The sequence below is a fragment of the Anolis carolinensis genome, chromosome 6 (genome assembly GCF_035594765.1).
Source record: "Anolis carolinensis isolate JA03-04 chromosome 6, rAnoCar3.1.pri, whole genome shotgun sequence".
Taxonomy (NCBI): Eukaryota; Metazoa; Chordata; class Lepidosauria; order Squamata; family Dactyloidae; genus Anolis; species Anolis carolinensis.
Window position 1 is genome coordinate 107,661,736 of NC_085846.1, and position 13,847 is coordinate 107,675,582.

General features: G+C 38.8%; 1 protein-coding gene across 3 annotated transcripts in view; it reads left to right on the forward strand.

The window, feature by feature from the left end:
- ptprn2 (protein tyrosine phosphatase receptor type N2) overlaps window positions 1-13,847 on the forward strand; it is a 612,886-nt gene that overhangs the window by 33,935 nt on the left and 565,104 nt on the right. For 2 of the 3 annotated variants that reach the window (XM_062984600.1, XM_062984602.1), the window contains exon 2: window positions 4,620-4,670. The exons of the other annotated variant lie outside the window; for it this stretch is intronic. In XM_062984600.1, the coding sequence (XP_062840670.1) occupies window positions 4,620-4,670 (51 nt within the window). The remainder of the gene's footprint in view (window positions 1-4,619; window positions 4,671-13,847) is intronic. 3 annotated transcript variants of the gene reach the window in all.

The following is a 13,847-nucleotide window of genomic DNA, read 5'->3' on the forward strand; positions in this document are numbered from 1 at the left end:
TGTGAATTTACCAATGGTTTCCTAACATTCTATGGATTATATATGTTTTCTATAAACAGGATAGTGTCCAAAATACTAGTTGTCCAAGGGGTATAAGATCAAGCAATGTCAGTGAGATTATGGCCCCTTCTACACTGCCATATAGCCCAGTTTATCAAAGTAGGTAATCTAGATTATTTGCTTTGAACTGGATTATGCGAGTCTACACTGCCATATAATGCAGTTCAGAGCAAATAACCTGGATTTTATATGGCAGTACAGAAGGGTTCTATGAGTCTACTGAAACTACTGAACTGCATTTCAAGACAGTTTTGATTAAATAATGAAACTGCACTGACATATTTTGACCCCAGTATGAAATAATGTGAAAGTATATAGTAAGGTACTTACATACTTCCTTAGGTGATCCCTCGTAGGCCGGGGATGATGGCCCTCCAAGTGTGTCTTGGCGGTGGATGCTGTGGAGACGTATTCTTGACCTGCATGTTCTTCCACAGTGAAGACATTGGTTTTCAAATGTAAGACAGTCCTGGTCAGGGTTGGCTTCACGTGTCTTCCTCTTGGCACTTTTCTCCCTTAAGCCCTCCATTCGTGCCTCTTCGAATTCTGCAGCACTGCTGGTCACAGCTGACCTCCAGTTAGAGTGCTCAAGGGCCATGGCTTCCCAGTTCTCGGTGTCTATGCCACAGTTTTTAAGGTTGGCTTTGATCCCATCTTTAAATCTTTTTTCCTGTCCCATTCTTGAGTTGGGATAGCATAGGAGCATCACTTCAATGCTGGTAGTCTTTGCTTCTTCTAGCATGCTGATGTAGTAAGGTGAAACTATTATGATACAATGCATAATGCCATTGCTTGCAAGGTTATTATTTAAAACACTTTCCTGGGAATCATTCATAGTATTACGGCACTTTTCTGAAAATAATTCAAGATGTCTAACAAAAACAAAAAATAATAAAATATGGTGATATTGAAACAAAAAATAGTCAATGAAATGATAAATAATGCAATAAAACTAATACAAATGAAACTAGTAATGGAAAATTACCACATGTTGCCTACTTTGTGGCTAGTTCTGAATATATTGTTGTTAAAAAGTATAAAACTTCGCTATGCACATCTGAACAATTAAAAGGCTTAGTTGTTCCATTTCTTTTGCCCATGAACCTGCTTTTCCTTCTGTGCCCCTCATGAAACAGCATCCAACATCATATGAACACTCTTGTTATCACTCTTCATAAATATAAGCATAGAGATAAATAGTAGTTTTAGTATTACTTCACCATAGATGTTTATTATGTTTTGTAGACTTGTGTGTGCCTTCACATAGCATGGATTTCATAGGGTTTTCTTAGACAAGGAACACTCAGGTGTGTTTTGGCATCTCCTTCCTCTGAAATATATCCCACAATACCTGCTATTCATTGGTGATCATCCATCCAAATCCAAATACTATATAGGGCTGATTTTGCTTAGTTTCCAAGATGAGATCTGGTGCCTTTAGGGTACCAAGTTACGAACAAGATAGTTTCTGTAGGTTTGTTTTTAGGTTGAGTTTGTTTGTAAGTCGGAAAAGATACATTTTAAAGTGTAACTTAAGCCAAACATACAGTAGAGTCTCACTTATCCAACATAAACGGGCTGGCAGAATGTTGGATAAGCGAATATGTTGGATAATAAGGAGGCATTAAGGAAAAGACTATTAAACATCAAATTAGGTTATGATTTTACAAATGAAGCACCAAAACATCATGTTAGACAACAAATTTGGCAGAAAAAGTAGTTCAATAGGCAGTAATGCTATGTAGTAATTACTGTATTTAGGAATTTAGCACCAAAATATCACGATATATTGAAAACATTGACTCCAAAAATGCGTTGGATAATCCAGAACGTTGGAGAAGCGAGTGTTGGATAAGTGAGACTCTACTGTATATGTGTGTTTGTGATCTGTCTGTCTATCTATCTATCTATCTATCTATCATCTCTCTCTCTCTCTCTCTCTCTCTCTCTGTGTGTGTGTGTGTGTGTGTGTGTGTGTGTGTGTGTGTGCATAAGCTTTGGAAAGCATAGGGAAAAGTGAACACCCCAGTGGTGTTTCGTTTTCTATCTATGCCCCTGTTCAGAAGATTTCACTTCACTGTGATAATTGGATTTTGAAAAATTTGGCATGTTATTGGTGAGAAAGCTTAAGTGGAGACACTTTCCCCCCGTGATAACTCTTCCAGGAGTGAATTTTCCTTCTGATGGGTAGATTTTTCTCACTTTTTGTTGTCTCATCCCCATTCTTAACTATGAATGGCTTGTAACTTGGGGATTGTCTGTATTTATAACTTACACTAGCAAAATAGATTTTCTCCTGTTAGTAGTTTGCTATCCATGATAAACAATGGAGTAAACATCAGAGTGTGTGGGTGAGACAAGGATATTGGGGAAGGAATGTGGGCAAGTGCTATTTGAATGTGCTTCTAATCTAAGCCTTAGAACTAAGTTATGCTTGTGGGGAAGGAGGATTAAGAGGATAAATCAAAAGTCACATGGAATTGGGGTGGGGTGAGCTAAGAACAGATTTGATGGAAGCGAGTGGAAATATATATTCAAAGAGAATCCATGGAGACAGCAAAAGGAGAATATGTAGACACATTTGACCATCTGAGGATAGTAGTGATGGAGAAGTGGTGGTGAACAGTGGGAATGTAATAAAAACAACTTTGGGTAAAAGTAAAGTTAACATTGAAAGTGAATGAAACAAACTGAAAAGGATCATCAAATGGTCTTTACAATGGGAGAAGTGGATATTCATGGGAGCAGTCATTTGGATAGAGAAGTGAGGACTGAGATGTGGAATTAAAACATTAGACAGAAGAGCAAAGTGGGGGATGTTCAGATCACGAACCAGGTTTTTAGTTGGGGTAAATGAAGAGGAATGCCACGTGTTTTGAATGGAGAGAAATCGCATATCTGGTAAGCTGATTGAATGATGGGTGCAAAGAGAGAGGAGAGAAAGCAATTAAAGCAAAGACAAGACTACATGCCTATTCAATAATGTTTATAAGGACAATGTTGACAGATATGGAGAAGGATCAAGGAAAAATAATATGTAGGAGAAAAGGGAAATACATCAATCCTGGACATATTGAATGTAGAAACGTGTTTCTGGAAATATAACATTTTGCTTTCTATGCCAAATGTTAGACTATAGCCAAATATGTCTTTATGTGTGTGAGTTTCTTGTTGTTGTCATTTCCATCCTTGCAATTTGTTCTAAACAGCCTTAACAAGTGTATGAATTTCCATCTCACTATGACAGCTGAGGTAATGAGGTGTGCTTCCCTTGCAATCTTTAACTCACAAGGGATAATAATTGTCAAAATCGAATACACAATGGCCTTGTCTGATAAAATTGAGACTACTTCATCCCTCTACTCCCCTTTCTTTGGAAGCTACATAGGAAAGATTTCCCATCCTTTAATGTGGGATGTTTAAATCGTTTTAAATGTAAATGAAAAATTACTGGTCTGTATTTGGACCTAGTTTTCTCAAGTTTTGTCTTACCAGAGTAGAGAGATGGGCCAAAGCTAACAAAATGAAGTTCTACAGGGACAAATGCAAACAACTCCACTTAGGCAGAAAAAAATGAAATGGAAAGATACAGAATGGGGGACGCTGTCTCAATAGCAGTACGTGTGAAAAAGATCTTGGAGTCCTCATGGACAACAAGTTAAACATGAGCCAACAATGTCATGCGGTGGCTAAAAAGACCAATGGCATTTTGGCTTACATAAATAGGAGTCTAGTGTCTAGATCCAGGGAAGTTATGCTCTCTTCCACCTTGGTCACAAAACACCTGGAATCACACTGTGTCCAGTTCTGGGCACCACAATTGAAGGGAGATGTTGACAAGCTGGAACGTGTCCAGAGGAGGGTGACTAAAATGATCAAGGGTCTGGAGAACAAGCCCTATGAGGAGCGGCTTAAAGAACTGGGCATGTTTAGCCTGCAGAAGAGAAGGCTGAGAGGAGACATGATGGCCATGTATAAATATGTGAGGGGAAGTCATAGGGAGAAGGGAACAAGCTTGTTTTCTGCTGCTCTAGAGATCAGGACACGGAACAACGGCTTTAAAGTACAGAAAAGGAAATTCCACCTGAACATAAGGAAGAACTTCCTCACTATAAGTGCTGTTCAGCAGTGGAACTCCCTGCCCTGGAGTGTGGTGGAGGCTCATTCTTTGGAGGCTTTTAAGCAGAGGCTGGATGGTCATCTGTTGGGGTGCTTTGAATGCGATTTTCCTGTTTCTTGGCAGGGGGTTGGACTGGATAGCCCATGAGGTCTCTTCCAACTCTATGATTCTAAGAGTGCCATAACTGGATTATGGGTCCCATACAGAAACAAGAAGCTCAGCTTTTGGAAACAAACTCTTGCAGACTCGCTGGCTGTATTTTTCCCCACTTCCTTTGGTTTTTTTCTCTTCTCTGCTTCTTTATTGCTTGCTCTTTAGAATTCTGGTGTCAAACATTTGCCTGTCTGAGAGTTGAGATTTTATAGACTGAGATGTTGAACTGTATTCAAATTGCAACCATTTGAAACCACCCTAATTTTGTATTTTGATTGCATTCTAGGATGTCTCTTTGAGGATGACCTCTGTAAATCTTTTGAAATCTGCATAAATGGTAAGTGTCTGAATAAATGGTGCATTTAGCTGAGCAGTTTATTGTATCCTGTCTACCTTCATGCATGTGGCTAGTTGGAAATCACTTCAGTGTTTCAGCAAGTAAATCATTCATCAAGCAGGCACTTCATGCCTTGTATGCTCTAGCAATGATTAGCTAGTAGATTGTTCTACTTCTCAGCTGAAAAGCAGAAAGAAGACATAATTCATTCTACTTCTTCATAAACATGCTGCTTATGTATCTTGGCAACAATCTTGGCACATAAATGCTATAATAATCTAACTGTAACAACTGGAGAAATGAGGCAAGGGGTAGTTCAGGTCAATCAATGACAGTGTCTTCTTTGCTACTGACTCCACATGTCTCCTTATCTGCTTCTGATAAAAATTAAATCATGAAATTGCTTCCTAGACATTAGATGCTCAAGTCTGGAATTATTCTCATAACTTTTAAACACAGATAGCTTGCAAAATGAGTTATTTGTAGTGCAGTGGAAGTCTAGTATAGTGTAATATAGAACTTAATACCCTTCCTAACAGTACTTCCCGGGATCCATCCAACATGGCCAACGACCAGGAATTATGGGAGCTAATAACCTTGAAACATGTGGAAGGTTCAACCATAAAAAGGCTATTGTGATTTCTACAGCTCCCTCCCAAAATGTACAGAGCACACAGGCAATCCAGTATATTTGTGGATTTGTATATTCAGTGTATTGGTGCTGAAAAGGACTTTTGCTATTACACAGCTCTTCTCTTCTGATACTCATGGGTTTCCCTTTTTGTGATTCTAGATAGCCCCTGATGGCGCAGCGGGTTAAACTGCTGAGCTGCTGAACTTGCTGACCGAAAGGTTGGCAATTAGAATCCAGGGAGCAGGGTGAGCTCCCACTGTTGCCCCAGTTTCTGCCAACCTAGCAGTTTAAAACATGCAAATGTGAGTAGATAAATAGGTACTGCTTCAGCGGGAAGGTAATGGTGCTCCATGCCGTCATGCCAGCCACATGACCTTGGAGATATCTACAGACAATGCTGGCTCTTCGGCTTAGAAATGGAGATGAGCACCAACCCCCAGAGTCAGTCACGATTGGACTTAATGTCGGGGGAAAATCTTTACCTTTACTACCTGCTTGTTCACTGGAGTTGCAAATAAATTAGGTATTATCCCACTCAATATATTCCAGGAAGCATTTGCCTCCATTATATCTGTCTTCTCTCCCTGATAGTTTAGGTGTGACACATGGTCTATTATGTCTTTGCTGTTTAGTGCATGCATACTGAATTTTTTAAAAATCTGTAGCCACATTTTGTACAAGAAAAAAAATCATAAACTGAAAGTTGTATGGGTTTTATACATATGCTTATCTAAAGCCCCTTCTACACTACCATATAAAACCCAGATTATATGCTTTGAACTGGATTATATGGCAGTGTAGACTCATATAATCTAGTTCAAAGCAGATAGTCTTTATTATATGGCAGTGCAGAAGGGGCATAAATTAGGTAAGAGACTATCTCTTCCAGGCAGTGATGTTTCCTTTCTGTTTAACTTTGGACCAAAAGGCACCTTGGGCCACATGTTGCTTATTATAATTGGGATTTCTCAAGCAAAATCTTAAGACATGAAACCTGTGGAATTGAACCTGTTCAGCTCAATTAAAATTACGGTAAAGGTGATTTATGACATAATCTTTTTCCCCAGTCTTGCAGGCTTGTGCATAAAACCCATTGTTCCCATGACTTTCTGTTGTAGGAATATAGAATTATCCAGTGTAAATTATGTTTTCACAGTCACAACTACCTAATGGTACATTTAATTGTATTTTTCATTAGGTGAGGTTAGTAAAAAAATGAATTATAATGGATCACCTTTTGGTATTTTCAAATTTGAAGTGTCTCAATTACAGGATTTATAGTCACAGGGAATGTATAGTATTTGATTTAAAACAATGAAAGGAAATGAGAAGGATTTGTCAAAAATATAATTTATTTCAAGGACATTCACAACAGAAAATGGTAATTTCCACTGATCTTTTGAAATTTGTTTGGGAAGTGATCAAATAATTGTTATAGCAAGATTACAGGAAATGATTATAACATCATTACATGAAGGTATTTTTGTCAATTGGTAGTAAGGATGCCCAACTATGAAACTGGTGAATGTTTTTAAGAAATGGACTGAATCAGTTTCTGAAGAGGATAGAAATGCTATTTCTTGGTTACACCCTGGTTCCTAATGGGGGGGAGGGGATTTGATTTTGAAGAGGGCTAATTTGAGAATGAGCTATTAAAAGTTTTTTTTTTTTGCATTTCTTATGGTTCTAGGGGCCTCGTATGCTGTCTATAAATATACATTGTGACATTATACACATTTTAGAAATTAAAATCAGAATGGGTTGCTGTGAATCTTTCGGGCTGTATGGTCATGTTCCAGAAGCTTTCTTTCCTGACGTTTCGCCCACATCTGTGGCAGGCATCCTCAGAGGATGTGAGGTCACCTCATTTTAATTTTTTCATACAGAAATAAATGTTGATGTACCTATTAAAGTAATAATTATGCCTTGCATTTTTTCACAGATTTCTTGCTACATTCATATGCAGAATTAAAATATATATATATATTTTATATAGCTTGTATTGTTAAAAGAACACCAAGAGGAATAGGGTGTTTGGAATTGAAATGGCCACACTTTTCTATGCTCATGCACTCTCTGGTAAACTCTATACTCTCTATGAACGAGCTTTCCCCCTCTCCATTGTCACCAATTGACCGCTGTGTACATTCTGATTCTAATGTATTGTCATGACCAGAATCACTGGGTTGTTGTGAGTCTTTCAGGAAAGAAAATTAACAGGTTGACAGGATATTGTCGCATATTCTCACCAAATACAAGTTGGACACTTAAGTTACCCTGAATTGATGCAGAATATTCAAACCAAGTCGTTCTTTTATTTTTCTTTTCTGGAAGCTTGTTTAGACCAAATTAATGGCTTTTTAGGAGTTCACTAGGAGTCCCCGGTGGCATAGCAGGTTAAACCTCTGAGCTGTTGAACTTGCTGACCGAAAGGTCGATGGTTCGAATTTGGGGAGTGGGTTGAGCTGCTGTTAGCCCCAGCTTTTACCAACCTAGCAGTTCAAAAACATGCAAATGTGAGTAGATCAATAGGTACCGTTTCGGTGGGAAGATAATGGCGCTCCATGCAGTCATGCCGGCCACATGACCTAGGAGGTGTCTACGGACAATGCTGGCTCTTCGGCTTAGAAATGGAGATGAGCACCAACCCCCAGAGTTGGATACAACTGGACTTAATGTCAGGGGAAAACCTTTACCTTTTAGGATTTCACTTTTGTAATAAGAAAAAAAATTATGTTATGGGAGGGGGCGGCATCAGGATTTTAGAGATGCTCAGGTGGGGCATCGCCAAAAAAAGGTTGGGAACCACTGGTTTAGACCTTACCTGTATTGGATGAGACAGTACTTCTCCTTAAGAATCATGATTACAGTTATAGTCCCTGAACTTAGTGCTATTTCTGAGTGTTTCAGATGGATATAATATCCAAGTGCAGACCCAGGAGCTGGTATTTTGGTTGGATGCACCACTGACCAATCCTTCAAAATGAGCAAAAAAGAAATAAAAAACCTTTCCAGGTATTTTTTTTGCTCCCAGTCCTGCCTTCTCCATGACTCAAAGCCATTGTAGGTTTTCAGGAACATGTGGGGGTTGTGGGAACACAACCACTTCATTTGGGGGAATTGGCGGTGGGTGGGAAATCCCATAGGATCTCAGGGGCTACACTTTGGATCTCGAGTGCTGCATGAGTGATACCTTGTCCAGTCTAAATAAAGATGAGACAAGTATTTCAAAGTTGTAACAAAGGAGTGGTTTAGGGATTTGTTGTGTTCAGGGAATGACTCATACACCATGTTTGCATGTTCTTATTCTCAATTGATATCATGCTTGGCTGCTTCCGACTGACCCAGGCTTCATTCGTATCACAAACAGAAGTATTTTCATTCGAGAACATTTCTTGGCATTTAAATTGCCTTGGCTTGCTGTGATGCTGCGATTCTTTTTCTTGGTATGTTTTCAAATTCCTCATGAATTCACTTCTGTAATGGGCATTCTGTTTCTGATAGCATTTTGATGACAAAACAACTGAGGTGTGTCCGTCTTCTTCAGTTCCTCTCGAACTCCCCTGTCTGTCTTATTCATACTTTCCGACCTGGTGAGGTCTATTTCTGGTTTTGTAAAAGAAGCCATCAGAATAATTACTTTCAAGTTATAAGAAAAATAACCTTTGTTTTTTAATGCAAAATAAATGTAGGGTTCATGACATGTCCCTGCCTTTGAAACATTAAACTAGATTTACGTAAACCATTCAAAGACTTTTTCCATTTTGTTAGGAGCGTTGACATCTTTGACACAAAGGCTCTGTCTGGCTATTGTAATCTTATTTACATTTGACCAGTGGCTTGTGATAGCAGCCAGGCAGTGTTAATTTTCCTTCATAAACCGTTTTATCACTTTGCTGAAATCCAATTCAGAGTTAGTTAAACAACAGTATATTGCTTATTTGTTCATCTTGATGGCCAGAAGATTTGCTAAATGAGGTCTCCCGGAGTTGGACAAATTGATGCTTAATCTAGATGAGACAGAGGTGCTTCTGATCAGTTAAAAGGCAGATCAGACAATAAGGATTCAGCTCATGCTGTATAATAATCATAATGATAATAAACTTTATTTATACCCCACCACCATCTCCCATAGGGACTCATCATGGCTTACAAAAACACACAATGGTGACCACAACATATAGAGTCAATAACACATTGCATAAAACCAAACATAAAATTAACACCAAACACAGGAAATTATTAAATCAACCTCTGTTAAATAGAATCAGTAAAATATGGCTATAGCCATGATTAAAAGAGCCATACGATGATTTAGCATCCCAACTATAATTCGCTTAAGAATAGATGGAAGGTGTTAAAGTAATTGGCGATTAGTCTAGCAACTACTTTAAGTGCTGCCGAAGATTTTCATGGCCGGAATCACAGGGTTGTTGGATGTTTTCTGGGTTATATGGCCATGTTCCAGAAGCATTCTCTCCTGACGTTTCGCATATATATATATATATATATATACACACACACACACACACACACACACACCCCACAACCTCTGAGGATGCCTGCCATAGATGTGGGTGAAACATCAGGAGAGAATGCTTCTAGAACATGGTCATACAGCTCGGAAAACACCCAACAACCCAACTATCTTAAGTGTTGTCAAAGGCCTGCTGAAAATACCAAGTAATACTCCCTCTGAATATGCAGTTTCACATTTCAAGCATTTTCCTGGTCTCAATCTTGAATCTGGAGACCAAGGTTTTTCCAGTGGAAAGGATTGCTTATGCATAGCTAGAACCAATATGCCGACTGCGCTTGTTCCTGGAAATGCCTGATTTGCCTTAGTTAGATATTTTTGCATTACTTTAATGTGTTCTCTGTGGGGTTGTCTTTGAATAGTTGTGAAAATTTCAGTTGGTACCATATCTCCTTTGGTTGAAAGCCTGATTGTGGAAATGCGTAATATGAGCCTAAATGGTAGAATGGTACTCTGCTGTGCTATAGTCAAGTATTCTGTTTCAATATAAAATCCTCTATACATTCCATAAGGTAGAAGTAGGCACGTGCTAATGAAATTGCAGCATTGCCATTGCAAGCTGTGCATCTGAAACCATGACAATGACATTAAGAATTTGTTAAACAAAATCTGCTCCTGCATGCAATGCAGCGTGTATCCTGTTTTCTGGTATAAGCTGTTGGCAGGATCTGAATTTTCGGTGAGGCTTCATAGGAATTTATGTAAATGGACAGAGATCTTGTGTGGTCTTGTTGATCCACTGCTGGTTCTGAATGTGAATCAAAATCCTTCCTAAACATGAACTCCCACACTTTTTAAATATCTGTTGTAACATATTCAACATTGAACATATCTCAGAGTGTTGTTTTGTCTTGCAATACAAATAATTTATTCAACATACTAAATCTGCCAATGTTACTAGCCACAGAGCTTGCAATACATAGGACTTAGTCAACATAATAAATCCATAAATGATACCATCCACACACAAAATAAACTATTTTGCCATACTGATGGCATTTTTTTTCTATGCAGGCTTTTGTGGGGAATCATTTTAATGTATTCAAAAGGACGCCCCATTGAGTCCATTGAAACATTTTCTAATATATGGGTCCAGATTTATAAGCAAAATTAAGTATGACACGTCTTATCAGCTAAATGTAGTACAGCTAATCTGTTCTGATGAGGACTTGTCACGATACTGCCACTCACACTACCTGTCATTTCACACCAATTATAAAAGCCTAATTATTTCCCTGCCAGGAATCCTCAAAATTTAAAGCAATTAAAAACTTTTTGTGAGAGATTCCCATGTAGTAGCACTGATTGTGTTATAAATAGGTAAAGGTAAAGGTTTCCCCTGACGTTAAGTCCAGTCGTGTCCGACTCTGGGGGCTGGTGCTCATCTCCATTTCTAAGCCGAAGAGCCGGCGTTGTCCATAGACACCTCCAAGATCATGTGGCCGGCATGACTGCATGGAACGCCGTTACCTTCCCGCCAGAGTGGTACCTATTGATCTACTCACATTTGCATGTTTTCGAACTGCTAGGTTGGCAGAAGCTAGAGCTAACAGCGGGTGCTCATTCTGCTCCCCGGGTTTAAACCTGGGACCTTTTGGTCCGTAAGTTCAGCAGTTCAGCACTTTAACACACTGAGCCACCGGAGGCTCCGTGTTATGAATAGACACCTGAAAAAAGGTATGAGCTAAGAAATTTCTTTGTGACAGCAGGGCATGGAGTTGTGGTAATATTTCTACACACCTGGTTTAGTACTCCTGATTAGTCATAAGGTCGAGCAGGGTATAGGATCACAGTTCCCCTGAAGACACGGGTTCGCAGCTTGGGAGTTCTCCTAGATTCATTGCTGAGACTGGAACCCTAGGTTTCGGCAGTGGCTAGGGGGGCTTTTGCACAATTAAAACTAATGCGCCAGTTTTGCCAGTACCTTGGGAAGTCATACTTGGACATGATAGTCCACGCTCTGGTTACATCCTGAATAGACTACTGCAACGTGCTCTATGTGGGGTTGCCTTTGAAAACTGTTCGGAAGCTTCAAGTGGTCCAAGTGGTGGCAGCCAGATTTCTCACCTGTTACGCCAGCTGCCTGTCTGCTACCAAGCACAATTCAAAGTGCTGGCTTTGGCCTATAAAGCCCTAAACGGTTCCAGCCCAGCTTACCTGTCTGAACGTATTTATTGACCATCTTGAAAATTAAGGTTGTCTGGGGAGGCCCTGCTCTTGGTCCCGCCTCCTTCACAGGTGCGGTTAGTGGGGACGAGAGACAGGGCCTTCTCAGTGGTGGCCCCTCGGCTATGGAACTTCCTTTCCAGTGAGATCAGATCAGGCCCTTCTCTCCTGACTTCAGAAAAAAAAAAGACATGGCTTTGGGGCCAAGCTTGTGACAAGTAATTGGAGCAGTGCAATAAATTACTATGAAACAATGTGATTGACAAATGGAATGGCTCTGGGTTATTTTTTTGGTTGTTTTTAATCATTCATCATTCGTTTAATCATTAATCATTAATTGTTGTTTTTAATCATTCATGTTTTAATTGATTGGTTTTAATTGTAATTGTTTATTGTTTATATGGCATGAAATTTCTGCCTGTTGTCAGGTCGCCTTGAATCCCCCCCCGGGGTGAGAAATGGGAATATTAATATGGTAAAGAAATAAATAGTGTAAGGTAGAGTATATTTTTGTGTAGAGAACCGCTGCAAAGAGCTGAGAACACGTGTCCTTCTGGTATTTAATGCCCACCCATCATAATCTATGAGTGTTTGCAATATATTTAGAGTTTTGTGTAGGTTACCTGCACTAATATTGTGATTTTTTAAATTTAGCGCTAGCTGAGTTTTATCATAAGTGGCAAACTGTATTTGTTCTTCAAAGGCACAACTGTGTTAGTCTGAATCAGCATGAAAAAGATCTTGGAGCAGCTTTGAAACTGAGAGAAAGTAGTTGGTAACATATGCTTTTCCCTCCAAATATTTTTTATTAAACATTTACTAAGAAAGGGGTGAGAAAACAAGTGAAGGAAAAGGAAAAAAATTGGGGATAATACATTTATTATTCATTAGTTGCATCTTTACAAATGTCTAGTATGTTGCAAGGAGAAAACAAAGAGGCTGAGGTTGTTGAGGTATGGGGAGTTCTTTTACAAAATTATCATTGTTAAAACTAAGTCTCCATCTCTATTTCTTTAACACACACTTCATAAAATATTGATGATTCTAACATTTAATTTTAAGTCAATTAGTTGTATATTCTTATGTCTTCTCACATTGTCTCCTGGTTTTTATATATTCTTTTCCAGTCCTTCAATGATAATATATGGCTTTTTTAGACTTAGTGTGACTGATGTCTAATTATATCTGAAGCGTATTTAAGGTCTTTATTCCAGTATTTGCTGAAAGCGGGTGGAAACGTCTTCTTACCGTGCTGTTTCATCCATTTCATTTTTTATGCAGCCTTTCTTCTGAAATCATCAGTTTTCTGAGCTACCACACAAGTGTGTGTAGTTCTCACCCACTTCTTATTTTTTATACATTCAAATTTAAGTGCTTTCTTGTGGCTACTACTTTGGTAAAAGAAAAGAGAATTTAAAGTTTAAAAGGTGGCAGAAACACAATTTTGAAAGCCAAAAATACAGTGAAGGAGAAAATAAGCGAAAGCAAAGTAGAGATTTCTAGAAATTGCGCTTCGATGCTGGCTAGTCTCTTGGTCCTTCATGGCACCATGTCAGAAGGCTGCAGTTGGCATAGAAACAAGCTTTAAGAGCTGGGATGTAATCTGTTGCAATTATTCCATGGAAAGGCCAATAGATTTTGCAGTAATTATTGCCCATTATAAAGGCACTATAGTATAATGTTTTGAGGGAATGCATAGTGTGTAACTAACATTTTTAGAGATTACATTTCAAAATCCAAAAGTAATGTATAGTGTCCTTGTGAACATGAACAAGGTGTAAGTATGTATCGGGAGAGAATCCCAGCCAATATGGACAGTAATCAGAAATTCTGGAAGTTA